At 40.9% G+C, this 14,934-nt stretch overlaps 1 protein-coding gene across 1 annotated transcript in view; it reads right to left on the bottom strand.

Moving 5' to 3' along the window:
* Nucleotides 1-2,721: 2,721 nt before the first annotated feature.
* tmem38a (transmembrane protein 38A) overlaps nucleotides 2,722-14,934 on the bottom strand; it is a 47,162-nt gene continuing 34,949 nt past the window's right edge. The window contains exons 3-6 of the mRNA XM_072593673.1: nucleotides 7,669-7,853; nucleotides 6,684-6,771; nucleotides 6,015-6,132; nucleotides 2,722-4,409 (exon numbers count right to left, since the gene is read on the bottom strand). Of these exons, the coding sequence (XP_072449774.1) occupies nucleotides 4,179-4,409; nucleotides 6,015-6,132; nucleotides 6,684-6,771; nucleotides 7,669-7,853 (622 nt within the window). The 3' untranslated portion in view covers nucleotides 2,722-4,178. The remainder of the gene's footprint in view (nucleotides 4,410-6,014; nucleotides 6,133-6,683; nucleotides 6,772-7,668; nucleotides 7,854-14,934) is intronic.

Raw genomic sequence — 14,934 nt, 5'->3', positions numbered from 1 at the left:
CATGCAATTTTGTTCTCCCTCTTATCGGAAGGATTTTGTGAAACTTGAAAGGGTTCAGGAAATCATGGATAGACAAAGTCTTTACCCTGGGGCGGGGGAGTCCAAAACCTGAGGCATAGGTTTAGGGTGAGGGGAGAAAGATTTAAAAGAGACCTAAGGGACACCATTTTCACTCAAAGAGTGGTACGTGTATGAAATGTGCTGCCAGAGGAAGTGGTGGAGCTAATACAATTACAACATTTAAAAGGCATCTGGATGGATATGTGAATAGGAAGGGTTTAGAAGGATATGGGCCAAGTGCTGGCAAATGGGGCTAGATTAATTTAGGATATCTAGTTGGCATGGATGAGTTGGACTGAAGGAGCTGTTATCATGATGTATATCTCTGTGATCCCTCCACCCTGGAAAAAAGCCTCATACTTTCTGCTCTATCTATGCCATTCATAATCTTATAAACTTCTATCAGGTCACTTCTCAACCTCCTGTGTTCCAGTGAAAACAAACCCAGTTCATCCAATCTTTCTCATAGCTAAAATCCCCCCATGCCAGACAAATCCTGGTAAACCTTTTCTGTAACCTCTCCAAAGCATCCACATTCTTCTGGTAGTGTGGTAACCAGAACTGTACGCAAAAAAAAAGATCAGAAGAGTAGCAAAAGGATCTTAGCAGTGGATACTGTCAATATTAGTGACACAGTAGAAATGGTATAAAAGGGATTTAGCAGCAAACCCCAGCAAGTATTGATGATATGGCACTCTGAGATAAGACACATTCAGTGAAATGTGAGAGTGATAAAAGATTGAGGATCAATACTGTAGTTTTAAAACTGATAGTGGAGAAGAGATAACCTCCAAATCAAACCGGGTGGATAGCAGCAATCCGCTATCTGGTTATTTTACAAAGAAAGCAGCAAATTCTAAGAAACTGTAGGACATAGTGGAAAAAAATGAAGCTTGAAACTTTAATGGACAAAGAAAGAAATGGGAATGTTATTTTATTTTGTTATATTAGATTGATTAAGAAAAAGGTTACTGTTACTATGCCACTTAACATGGTCTGAAGGAATGCTTGAAACCAAATAGAATGAAAGAATAGGTAATGGATTAATTAAAGGTTAATTGGTATTGAATTGGTTGTACAAATATGAAGAGCTAGTAATCAATGGGGCATGAGTATGATGGAGTGTGTCTTACTTAACTATAACTCACATAAAAATGTGGACTTGAATTATATTTATAGTTATCAGGCAGGAGGGGAAAGGGGAAGGAGACTATAAGTAAAACAGAGGGGATACATGGAAGTTACAAAAAAGAGATGTTTAAACCTGTTAATAAAGAACACTCAGCTACCAGAAAAAAAACCCAGAAATCACTGAAGTGATGAATTACTTGCAAATGAATGTAGAATCTCTAGCTTAAGACTGCTTATGCTCAGAAGCTGCCATGCAAGGAAAGTGCAGTGGATACTATTGTGAAGATCACAGTTTCAATCATTACATTTAAATCTGAGGTGCAATGAAAAAAGGTAGCAATGGTGCAATATTAACGATAACAGTTATCTGGTTAAGATTTTCCAGGATGTGATGGAAGTGCACTCGCTGTGACCTCTCCAATATGGAAGCTGTGTTTAGAATAAAATCATACTGTATAGAAAATGCCCTTAGGCCCATCGAATTTTTACTGCTGAAGCTATAGTAAATCCTGCTTTCTAGCATTCTGCCCATCGCCTTGAATGTTATAACGCTTCAAGTACTCATCCAAGTACTTTTAAACTTTTTTACACCTCAATTATCTTCCCAGACTGTACACTCCAGACCCCTACCACACTCAGGCTGAAAAATATTTCCCTCAAATGTCCTCTAAACATCCTGTCTTTCACCTTAAAATTATACCCCCTTGTTAATTCCCCTTTAACTAAGGAGAACAGCTGATTTTTGTTCACCTTGTCCATGCTCCTCATATTCTTATACAGCTCCATCAAGTTCCCAGTCAACTTCCTCTATTCCAAAGAATTCAAACCAAGCTCGTCCTGCTTTTCTTCATAGCTAAAGCGCTATGGCAGCATCCTGATGAATCTCCTGCACTCTCTACTACAATCACACTGCTTTTTAAGTATAAAAAAGTGTGTTATTTTGAAAAAAGAATTACTACCATGTAACTGTGGTCTTTTGATGATTGAAATACTGTCTCAGAATATTATGCTTTCCTTATATGTTGTGCCTTTAAATTTAATGTAGGTTTGATAATTGAGGACGTTTTTGAATTCTTCTAATTCTGTCTCTGTTGTGTCCGGATGCCCATAAATTTCACAAATAGAGAAGGTCATAACCATACCACCCAATCCATAAGTCAGTGAGAATGAAAAGATAGCCCCTGTATATAAAAAAAGCCCTTGGGAAAACCTCAAGACAAGCCCTCAAAAATTGTGATTACAAAGCATGTTGCATGCCAATCAATGAAATAAGTGGCTCAGATTTTTTTTTTAAAAGTTCAACATTGGAGCCATTATCTTTAAAACTAATGATCGCTGGAAATTTAAATTTCAGTCCAAACATAACAGGAGAGTTACCCAATACATTCTTCTACAGTTTCCTCTTAGAAAAAGCACTGTCATGTTAAACTTGCACAATGGTGGTCAATGTAATAATCAACTTTTCTTTGCAGGACAAAACACCATAGTTAACTACTCAGGAAGAAAGAAAACAAAGCTTACCGAACGATATCTAATTACCGAAAGCAGATTTTTATTTTTATTTCAAACTTTTTCAAGGAAAGAACTCCAGGAGCAAATGGCTTTTACTTTGTTTACCCACTTGGGATTGAGGTCTTCCTGTGGTTCATTTCTCCTGTAAGGTGCAGTTGACCACATCTACCAAAACGGACTTGACTCCATGAAAGTAGAGGGGCATCTGAAATTGCCACCCCCACAATTCTTAGGCAAGTAGGTGATTGCTGAGTGAAGTCATACTACCTGTGTCCTTATCCTAGGGCTGTAAAAATCCTGATGAGAGGTGGGAATCCTAGAATCAGGTCCTGTCAATAATTTAAATTTCTACATATCTACATTCCAACACAGACAGATGTATGAATACTTGGGCATATTGTTTGATAACTAGTGAATTTTGTTGTGGAAAACATGGCAGATAAGGGGAATTTCATACATTTCAATAAACATAAAGTGTCTTATACTTAATCTTTATTATGTTACATCAGTTTCATTTCTTGGAAGACCACAAATAAAACACATTTCCTTACAATTTATTTTTTGGCAATGATGGAATACTCTCTACATTCACCTGATAATGATTATTTTGTGCATGTTTGTACAGAATTATAGGAGAATGTGGTTCTTTTTTTTAAGAAAAGGCACAATGACCTACTTTTGACCTGAATTTTCCTGAAGTGGCATTTTTGGCAAATATTTGTGGTACAAATACAGCTATTGCATTTTATACTATAGATGTTAGTGAACGAAGAATTAACAATACATATGGTATTCCACTGTCTATTTAATGGAGACTTTGACCTATTTCATTTGTTTATTACAGCCCCATTGTCCATACTGGAGATAGTGTCTGCATTTCTGCTACAAATTCAGAATGAGGACAACGCAGGTGCTCTAATTATCAGCAGAGGTCATTTCACTTCACCACTAGTTGGTATTTATAGCACCTCCACTTTGACTTTTAGCTGTCTAGTCCAAAGTCTGATATAATAATGCTGGAAATTAGAATTTATGTATGCTTTTACAAACAATGACAAAATGAAATTCTCTCTGATCTAGTACAGTGTTGGTTAGACGTGAAGAAAGCATTTCCTCTTACATAGTTCCAACAGTACATCCCAACAATTTTAGAAAGGAAAACGATTATTATCATTTTCTTCACATTCTATACCTTGTTGTTCAAAGACATTGATAAATCATTACCATACTAATGCTGTCTGCTTTTTCGAGAAGGAACTTGCTGAGGAAATATGTCCCTGCGAAGGATAGGCTAACTACTGTTTGTTCACATTTTTCTTTCCATTTAATGAGACAGACAAGCTCAAATGCAAACCCTAGTAGACTGTATGAGTACAATTATGTCGATTTCCTCATAGTACAGTTTCCAGATCACGTTAAGTACCAGAAATTGCACTTCCTGCACGCTTTTATAACTGTGATGGGAGTCGTATCACTTATTCAGTCTTTTTGCATTTCTTCTTCCTTGTCCCTTCATTAAGTTCCTCCTTTGTCTTGGCTGAGTACGGAGACAGATTGGAAGGGGTACAGCTCTGTACATTGTCGCGAGAGCAGACACGATCATGATCATCATAGATACCACAGGCATTCCCAAATATAATGGGGCAAATGAAGGCTTCAATTGGAGCGAAAGGTGACCCATGGGAGTGTGTTGCTGTCATGAATACCTAGAATGGTAGGTTAAAAATTCAGTAACTAGTGATATCCATTTACTTATCACATTCATTATTTTTCTGACATTATTTACAAGTTCAGAACAGGAGTTAGGCAGTAAGACATGCTCTATTGTTCAAATAGACCTTGGTTGAGCCACACCTGAACTCTGCTCACCTGAACTCTGCTTAACTAAGAAAAATCTAGTGAATGATCAGTATTGACAGTGTCTTTGAACAAAGGTCCAGATTTCCACTAACCTTTGTGGGAAAATGTTTTCCTTGATTTCATTCCAAAATGGTTCAGATTATGGTCCGTTAACCAGGCCAGATTTGTTGTTGTTAGATCTGACCTATTGAGCTTACTTGCCCATTTTAAACTGCATCTAATCTAGAGTTTGTTTATGTCTTTTTTTCAACTTTCTGCTCTTATCAACAGCCCTTATTGTTCCCTCTTAGTGTCGTCTGCACTAAATGGTGAAAATCTGTTTATCTGTCCCTCTGGATTGTTTTTTTTTCACATTATTGACTGAACTTGTTTTATAAAGTGAAGCAACAAAATAAATAATCACAAAGTTAGTGTCATTAGAAGTAATAGTATGAATTGTTATTTTGGTAGCATTATGGATTTTTAAATTAATCACTGCAGCTCAAAGTTTGGGAGAAGATTTGTAGCTCGGGTGCTCGTTGTTGTGGTTCTGTTCACCTAGCTGGGAATTTGTTTCGTCCCCTGTCTAGGTGACATCCTCAGTGCTTGGGAGCCTCCTGTGAAACACAGCACAGAAGCGCTTCACAGGAGGCTCCCAAGCACTGAGGATGTCACCTAGACAGGGGATGAAACGTTTGCAAGACAAATTCCCAGCTCGGCGAACAGAACCACAACAATAATCACTGCAGCACTGGCTTGGAATTTTCTGGATTAGTTTTGAGTCGTATGTTCAGTCCCAACCAAGGAGCAGGCTTTTTGTGTAATGATGTAGGATTAATTAATAACCTCATAGTGAAAGGAACCTCTAGTCAATACTGATCATAATATGATACAATCTCACTGGCAATCTATGGCACCAATGTTTTCCATCTACAACATGCATTTTATCAAATCACCAAGGCTCCTTTGACAGGATTTCATGCCTACAACCTCTCCTACCTAACAGGACAAAGCCTTCAGGGATCTGGGAACACCATCATATGCAAATTTTCCTCTGACTGAAACATCAATCTTTACTGTTAATGAGCTTGGAACTGGAAATCCTGCATTTCTCTACCTAACAGCATTCTGCATGTACATACACCACTTGGATCACAACAGTTAAGAAGAAGGTCCACCACCAGCTTGTCAAGGCCAATCAGGAATGAACAAGTGAAGGCTGACATTGTCAGTGACTTTTATTCCATGAGTGAATAAAAACAAAAGTGTCTTAATGGACAATGTATTAATATACTGAAAGAAACATGAGAACTTTTTAGTCACAATCAGTATTGAGTTTCACTCCCTTCCAATCTAAAGTTCATGAAAGATTGAAATAAATTAGCACACTTGCATCCATTTGCTACGGCAGTGCATACATAACACACTCCTTAAACCTGTTTTATTTTAATCAATTGAAAAGGTGTACTTACCTTTGTAACAACCATGAAGATGGTGAACAGGAACACGACATTGTGTTTGGATATGGGAAGCCAGCGGGCCTGCTGTAGGGTGAAGATAACTGCTCCAACCAAACTAGCTTTTGTTGGGCTATGAGAAATCAAAATAAAAACTTTACAATTTGTTTTACCAGCTGTGTAATATCTCTAGCTTTGTTTTCCTGAATTTTTTGTGACCATTGTTGTGCTTTCAGTTTCCTGATTTTTTTGGATGAACTATTTTTATAACTGAAAAGGCCTGCCTTCAAATTCTGCAAATGTTGCAGGTCAGCAACAATGTTGTTCATAACTCTTCTGTTTTCTTGTGGAGAGGCACCCTGTCTCTGCTCAAAGTCCTTATCATTTGCCCTCCACCTAACCCCCCCACCCACCCAAATCCTTGTTTTTTCACATCAGCATGGCGAGGATCTGAAGAACAGGGCTGAACTTGTACATGTCACAGTAACCAAACACTGCATCTTTAATTCCTCCACCCAGAAATACTGAGAAGGTGCTAACTCGTTTTGAAGGCAGCACAAACCAGGTTTGGGTTAATTGGTAACTACTTTGCATTCCATACTCCAAACATTGATTTTCTTTTCCTAAATTGCTCAGGTTGTAAAAGAGGCTGCCCTTTTACTTTGTGCTATAATTTTCACTTACAAGGACATGTTGAGAAACTCGTTTGTTTCTGGCTTCCAGACTCCACGAATTAGCTGCTCAAAGTTGGAGATCAGTGCAACTCCAGCACCTGTGGGGAACAAAATAACAATGACCAGCATGTACTAATGGTCCACACGGTCTGGATATTTTGTTGCCTTTGACAATATAGCTGGGTTTCTTTCAAGATGGACTGCAATTGCCATATCGTAAAATTAGATATTTTGTTTCAAGCCAATACCAATTCCTTTTCGGGTTTGACTTCAACAAGATGAATGTTGTTGGAGGAATACGCAGTTAGAGGGCAGTGTTTGGCTCTCATGCAATTTCCGTTAGTCAGGTGTCAGAAGGATGGGGATTGATCAACATAAATGATTGTTTGGCACTGTAATATCCAATATAACATCTCAAACATAAGGCGACAAAAGACAACTTAGGCCTCCTAGCAGAGTGCTTTAGGGAACATCTCTGGGACACCTGCACCAATCAAGCACACCGCCTTTGGCCCAACATTTCAACTCCCCCTCCCACTCTGCCGAGGACATGGAGGTCCTGGGCCTCCTTCACTGCCGCTCCATCACCACCCGATGCCTGGAGGAAGAACGCCTTATCTTCCGCCTCGGAACACTTCAACCCCAGGGCATCAATGTGGACTTCAACAGTTTCCTCATTTCCCCTTCCCCCACCTCATCCCAGTTCCAAACTTCCAGCTCAGCACTGTCCCCATGACTTGTCCTACCTACCTATCTTCTTTTCCACCTATCCACTCCACCCTCCTCCCTGACCTATCACCTTCATCCCCTCCCCCACTCACCGATTGTACTCTATGCTACTTTCTCCCCACCCCCACCCTCCTCTCATTTATTTCTCCACCCTTCAGGCACCCTGCCTGTATTCCTGATGAAGGACTTTTGCCCGAAACGTTGATTTTACTGCTCCTCGGATGCTGCTGAACTGCTTTTCCAGCACCACTAATCCAGAAACTTACCTTTGGCCCATCCAACCAAAGCCATTATGATCCATCCGTGGTGGTAGGCATGGTGTGCATGGACAACACCCATACTAATTTTGCGGACCCGCACCACCTCTTTCATAGCAGTGAGGATCAACTTCACAGGCATGAAGGCCACACACTTGTAGAAAAGGTTCAGTGGGCAATAAAAGATGAGGTACCTAAGTTGAAATCATAGTGTTTATTTCAGTAATGACAACTCTCAGTATTCATAACTAAATCTTATTTAATAGCTGATATGTGAACCACGTTAGTTTAAACAAATATATGGTTTTAATATGATTTTAATGTCCATAATGTCATTCACTTTGAAGTTTTCTTTTCACTCATAGCAGATTGATACAGTCGGCACAGGTTCCAGCTGTGCTAATTGTCTGCTGCGTTCTGAAATTCATTAAGCAATTAGACAATTCCCTAATGGAAGCAGCTTAAAAAAGAAGAGGGTAGAAATCAAAATGTAAGGTCACTAACAGACCTCTCCTATTGTTTGATGATAAAAGTGTTAGTGAAGGCCTTGAAGAAAGACGCCACATAATGTTCCGTTGGTCCAGTAAAGCTATGTACTATGTTAAAAGAGAGGGAATCAAGCCAATAGGAGACACAGAAACCATGAGTTTATTCACTACTTTGTCATACACCCCCTTCTACATTCCAGTCTCCCTTTATATCTACCAATCAATTTCATAAATTAATTCTAATTCTGGGCTCCCTGTGATTGGAAGAATGTTGTGAAACTTGAAAGAATTCAGTAAAGATTTACAAAGATGTTGCCAGGGTTGGAGGATTTGAGCTTCAGGGAGAGGATGAAAAGACTGGGGCTGTTTTCCCTGGAGCGTCGGAGGCTGAGGGGTGACCTTACAGAGGTTCATAAAATCATGAGGGGCATGGATAGAGTAAATAGACAAGGTATTTACTCTAGGGTGGGGGAGCCCAGATCTAGAGAACATAAGTTTAGGGTGAGAGGGGAAAGATTTAAAAGGGACCTAAGGGACAACTTTTTCATGCAAAGGATGGTACATGTATGAAATGAGCTGCCAGAGGAGGTGGTGGAGGCTGGTACAATTAAAACGTTTAAAATGCATTTAGATGGGTACATAAATTGGGAAGGATTTAGAGGGATATGGGCCAAGTGCTGGCAAATGGGACTAGATTTGGTTAGGATATCTGGTTGGCATGGACGAGTTGGACCAAAGGGTCTGTTTGTGTGCTATTTCCGTTTAACTACTTCCTATAATCAGATACCCTTCTCTTTAAATAAAACAAACGATCCTCATTCTATATCTTACCTTATAATACAACTAATTAGTAATGATATTTTCATATTTTACATAATACAATCAACCTTCAGTATTCCTCTTTCTTTAAACAAAATGTTACATGGTTAGTCACAAAGCAGCCCAAAGTTGATTTTTATGTTCTTGTAATGCTTCATATCACCAGGTGTCCAAATTGAGGATCTGCAAAATTGCTTTTGTGAAACAATCTGACAACTAATGACTTATGAGCAAGCCAATTCTGAATTCACACGGCCAATTCACTGTCAATCCAATTCATCTTAATCTTCTGGATGAGCCTACCTTGTTGAAAGCCTTACTAAAATTCATGGAGACAACATCAGCTGCTCTATCCTCACTGATCACATATTTCATCTCAAAAAATTCAATCACGTTAGTAAGACATGACCTGCCCTGCACAAAGCCATGCTGACTGTCCCTAATTGGACCATACTTTTCCAAATGCATCTAAATCCTATTCAATAGTTTCTCAACTACCAATGTGAAACTCATTGCTCTATAGTTTCCTGGATTATCCCAGATTCCCTTTTTGAACAGAGGAACAACGTTAGCTATTCAGTGGTTCTCCAGGACCTCCCAATGGCTAAGGAGGATACAAAGATATTGGTCAAGGCTCCATCAATCTCATCTTGCCTCTTTCAGTAACCTGGGGTACATACCATTGGGCCTTGGGAACTTATACATTTAAATGCTCTTCAAGAGAGCCACCACTGCTTCTTTGTTGATCTCAAAATGCTGTAGCATATTAGCATGATCTACACAAATCTTACTATCCTCAATATCTTTCTCCTGGGTGAATGCAAAATAATCATTTAGGATCTCACCCACATCCTCTGCCTCTAAGCACAAGTTCCCTCTTTTGTCCTTCAGTGTCCTTCCTTCTAGGCAAAGGTGAGGACTGCAGATGCTGGAGATTAGAGTCAAGAGTATGGCGCTGAAAAGCACAGCAGGTCAGGCAATATCTGAGGAGTAGGAGAATCGACGTTTCAGGCAAAAGTCCTTCATCGGGAATGAAGCTATGCTGACTCCCTAATTGGGCCAAGCTTTTCCAAATGCATCTAAATCCTATCCCGAAGAATTCTCTCCAATAGTTTCTCAACCACCAATGTGAGACTCATTGTTCTATCGTTCCTGGTTTGTTGCGGTGGCCCTTTTTGAACAGAGAAACAACATGATGAAGGGCTTTTGCCCGAAACGTTGAAACTCCTGCTCCTCGGATGCTGTCTGGCCCTCGCTTCTCCCAAGTCATCCTCTAATTTTTGATGTAGGTATATATCTTGGGATTCTCTTTCACCCTACTTGCCAAGATCATTTCATGGCCCCTTCTTGCTCTCCTGATTCCCTGCCTGAGTTCTTCCCTGCTTTATTTACATCCCTAATGGGCCGTGTCCGATTTTAGTTTCAGAAACCTTACATATGCTTCTCGCTTTTTTGACTAAATTCGCAACCTTCCTCATTATCTAAGGGTCTCTTACCTTGCCATCCTTATCCTTCCTCCTTACTGGGCATGAATTCTCATCAGCAGGTCTTTAAACACATGTCAAATGTCGACTTGTCTGATAACAGCTCTTAGGAAAAAGTGAGGACTGCAGATGCGGGGGATCAGAGCACAGCAGGTCAGTCAGCAGCTGAGGAGCAGGGCAGTCAACATTTTGGACATAAGCCCTTCATCAGGAATGTGGGTGGGGCAGTGCAGAAGGGGGCTCAGAGATAAATAGGAGGGGGGAGGGGGAACGTAGCTGGGAAGGTGATAGATGGATGCAGGTAGAGGGATGATTGATAGATTGGTGGAGCAGATAGGTGGGAAGGAGGATGGTGCCAATATGGAGGGTTGGATCTGGGATGAGGTGACAGAAGGAGAGGTTTGAAATCTAATGAAGTTGATATTGATGCCATGTGGTTGAAGGGTCCCAAGGCGGTAGATGAGGCATTCTTCCTCCAGTCCACGGGTGGCTTGGATTTGGTGGTGGGAGGGGGGAGTTGAACTGGTCAGCCACAGGGCAGTGGGGTTTGGTGCATGTGTCCCAGAAATATTCCCTGAAATGTTCCATGAGTTGGCGTCCTGTCTCCCTGATGTACAGGAGACCACATTGCGAGCAACAGGCACAGTAGATGAGGTGTTTGGATATGGAGGAAAGTCTCTGCTGGATGTGAAAAGATCCTTTGGCGCTTTGGACAGAGGTGAAGTGGGAGGTGTGGGTGTAGGTTTTACACTTCTTGCAGGGGCTAGGGAAGATGCAGGGTGGGTTGGTAGGGATCATGGACCTAATGAGGGAGTCACAGAGAGAATGGTCTCTGCAGAATATAGTTAGGGGTGGGGAGAGAAATATATCTCTGGTGGTAGGGTCTGGTTATAGGAAGAGATGGCAGAGGATAATGCACTGTATCTGGAGATTAACGGGATGGAAGGTGAGGAGTGGGGGGTTCTATCCTTGTTGCAGTTGGAAGTGTGGTGTTCAAGGACGGAGATGTGGGAAGTGGAGGAGATGTGCTTGAGGGCACTGTTGATCACGTGGGAGGGGAAATTGCAGTCCTTGAAACAGGAGGCCATCTGGGATGTCTTGGAGTGGAATTGCTCATTCTGGGAGCAGATATGGCAGAGGCGGAGGAATTGGGAGAAAGGGATCACATTTTTACAGGGGGAAGATGGAGTCAGTGAATTTGAAATAGCACTCATGTTGAGTTGGTCGCCGGAGATGGAGACAGGGAGGCTCAATTAATACTCCCTAATTCCTGCCTAATATTGATGGAATTTGACCTCTGCTAATTTAGTACCTTACGCATGGTCCTGACTTCTCCTTATTCATAGCTGCTTAAGACCGAAGCAGTTGCGATCCCTGTTTCCAAAATGCTCTCCCATTGGAAGGTCAGTCACCTGGCCAGGCTCGTTCGGCAGTAAAAGATCCAATATGACCCCTCCTCAAACTGGATGATCCAACATACTGTTTGAAGAAACCCTCTTGGATGCATTAAGAGTCATAGAGATGTACAACACGGAAACAGACCCTTCGGTCCAACTCGTCCATGCCCACCAGATATCCCAACCCAATCTAATTCCACCTGCCAGCACCCTGCCCATATCCCTCCAAACCCTTCCTATTCATATACCCATCCAAATGCCTCTTAAATGTTGCAATTGTACCAGCCTCCACCACATCCTCTGGCAGATCATTCCATACACATACCACCATCTGCATGAAAAAGTTGCCCCTTAGGTCTCTTTTATATCTTTCCCCTCTCACCTTAAACCTATGCCCTCAGGTTCTGGACTCCCCCACCCAGGGAAAAAAACCTTGTCTATTTATCCTATCTATGCCCCTCATAATTTTGTAAACTTCTATAAGGTCACCCCTTAGCCTCTGACGCTCCAGGGGAAAACTGCCCCAGACTGTTCTGCCTCTCCCTATAGCTCAAATCCTCCAAACCTAGCAAAATCTTTGTAAATCTTTTCTGATCCCTTTCAAGTTTCACAACATCCTTCCAATAGGAAGGAGACCAGAATTGCATGCAATATTTCAACAGTGGTCTAACCAGTGTCCTGTACAGCCACAACATGACCTCCCAATTCCTGTACTCAATATTCCGACGAATAAAGGAAAGCATATCAAACACCTTCTTCACTATCCTATCTACATGTGACTCAACTTTCAAGGAAATATGAACCTGCACTCCAAAGTCTCTTTGTTCAGCAACACTCCCTAGGACCTTACCATTAAGTGTATAAGTCTTGCTAAGATTTGTTTTCCCAAAATGCAGCACCTCGCATTTATCTGAATTAAACTCCATCTGGCACTTCTCAGCCCATTGGCCCATCTGGTCAAGATCCCATTGTAATCTGAGGTAACCTTCTTCGCTGTCCACTACACCTCCAATTATGGTGTCATCTGCAAATTTACTAACTATACCTCTTATGCTCACACCCAAATCATTTATATAAATGATGAAAAGTAGTGGACCCAGCACGATCTTGTGGCATTCCACTGGTCACAGGCCTCCAGTCTGAAAAACAACCCTCCACCACCACCCTCTGTCTTCTACCTTTGAGCCAGTTCTGCATCCAAATGGCTAGGTCTTCATGTATTCCATGAGATCTAACCTTGCTAACACTTAACAAATTCCACCCCATCTAAGCCTCTTGCACTAAGTCCCAGTCAATATTGGGTATGTTAAAGCCACGCACTATGACAACCATGTTGTTATTACATCTTCCATAATCTGCCTACGTGTTTATTCCTCAATGTCTCATTGGCTGTTGGGCGGCCTATAATGTAATCCAATTAGAGTGACTGCACCCATCTTATTTTTGAACTCTACCCACATTGCCTCATTGGATGAGCCCTCCAGTGCATCCTCTCTGAATGCAGATGGAGCATTCTCCTGATTAGTAATGCAACTCCTCTACTTCTTTTACCTTCCTCTCTATCTTATCTAAAACAATGAAAGCCTGTAACATTGAGCAGCCAGTCCTGTTTCCTTCTCAACCAAGTCTCTGTAACGTAACCTTTTAAAATTTCCCATTCTCCCAGGCAGTGTATTCCATATACCCACCACCCTCTGAGTGAAAAAGTTTTTCCTCAAATCCCATTTAAAGTCTGGCCTTTCACATTAAATTCCCTACAGTGTGGAAACAGGCCCTTCAGCCCATCAAGTCCACACTCTATGATTCTATGACCTTCTGAAGAGTAACCCACCCAGACTAATTTCCCTACGTTTATCCCTGACGAATGCACCAAACACTATGGGCAATTTAGCATAGCCAATTCACCTAACCTGCACATCATTTGGAATGTGGGAGGAAACCAGAACAAACTCCCGCAGACATGTGGAGAATGTGTAAGCTCCACGCAGACAGTCACCTGAGACAGGAATGGAACCCAGGTTCCTGGTGCTGTGACGTAACAGTGGTAACCACTGAGCTACGATGCCGCCCTTAAAATTATGCTCCCTTGTTGTTGGCTAATCAAACTTCTTAACTGGTCTGTTACTTCCCAGACTGAAAAAAATCATCTTTCTGTAGGGATTTGGCCAAATTTATTGGGATGCAATTAACCATTTCCAAGTAAGACTGAATCCAAAGTCACTTGTGATGAATCCAACTTAGTTTCTAAACCCTACATAGTTAAAGGACTCAGAAGCCTGACTTCCAATCTTAAATTCTTTTTTATCTAACATGCACTACTTCCAACAGCGGCACCTCCAAATCATGCAGTATTTGAATTCCATAGAAACTCCCTGCAGATAATTAACATGTATCATGAGGATGTCTGTTAGTTTCTCTTTGTAATACCAGTAGTACATTACTAGGTCTTCTTTAAGCTGAATGCAACCCACTTTCAATAATACAGATATAACGGAGAAATACCATACCCTCACTCAACATTCAACCCATAAGCACATTTACTTTCATAGTTCCATACTTTCCCTTCTATGCCACCTGCTTCTTTAGGTGGTTTCAAAAATGCTTCCCTTTGAAACTTGTCATCTTGCAAAAGGGCAACTTTTAAATGAAGTGACTTACATTCCCATGAGTATGTTAGTAAAAGAATGAAGATCTTCAAGATCAATTTTTCTGTGTTCGGGGAATTGACATTGGTATCTGATTACCAAGTTTTTAGTTGAAACAATATTCTGTCCATACCCATCTTTATGAAAAGGCTGTGATCCCCTATTTGGTACCATAGTGTATGCTAAATTCTTTCCAGCTCTCCAATTCTGTTTGATTGGCATCCTTTATAAACTTCTGATTAATCTGTAGTCACTAAAATGTGTCAATGCTACATCTATTGGTATTTTCAGCATTTTTATCCTCAATTTTTGTTTAGATTCGCTTTTTGTGTTGATGCTTTCAGCCTGTATCTGAATGGTTTCTTTTTGCCACTCCAATCGATTCCCTCATTCTTTATGATGCTGTTAAATATCCCAATTGAGCATGTAGTGAACATGCTTC

This window comes from Chiloscyllium punctatum, chromosome 24 (genome assembly GCF_047496795.1).
Source record: "Chiloscyllium punctatum isolate Juve2018m chromosome 24, sChiPun1.3, whole genome shotgun sequence".
Classification (NCBI taxonomy): Eukaryota; Metazoa; Chordata; class Chondrichthyes; order Orectolobiformes; family Hemiscylliidae; genus Chiloscyllium; species Chiloscyllium punctatum.
This window is presented reverse-complemented; position numbering and strand designations above follow the sequence as displayed.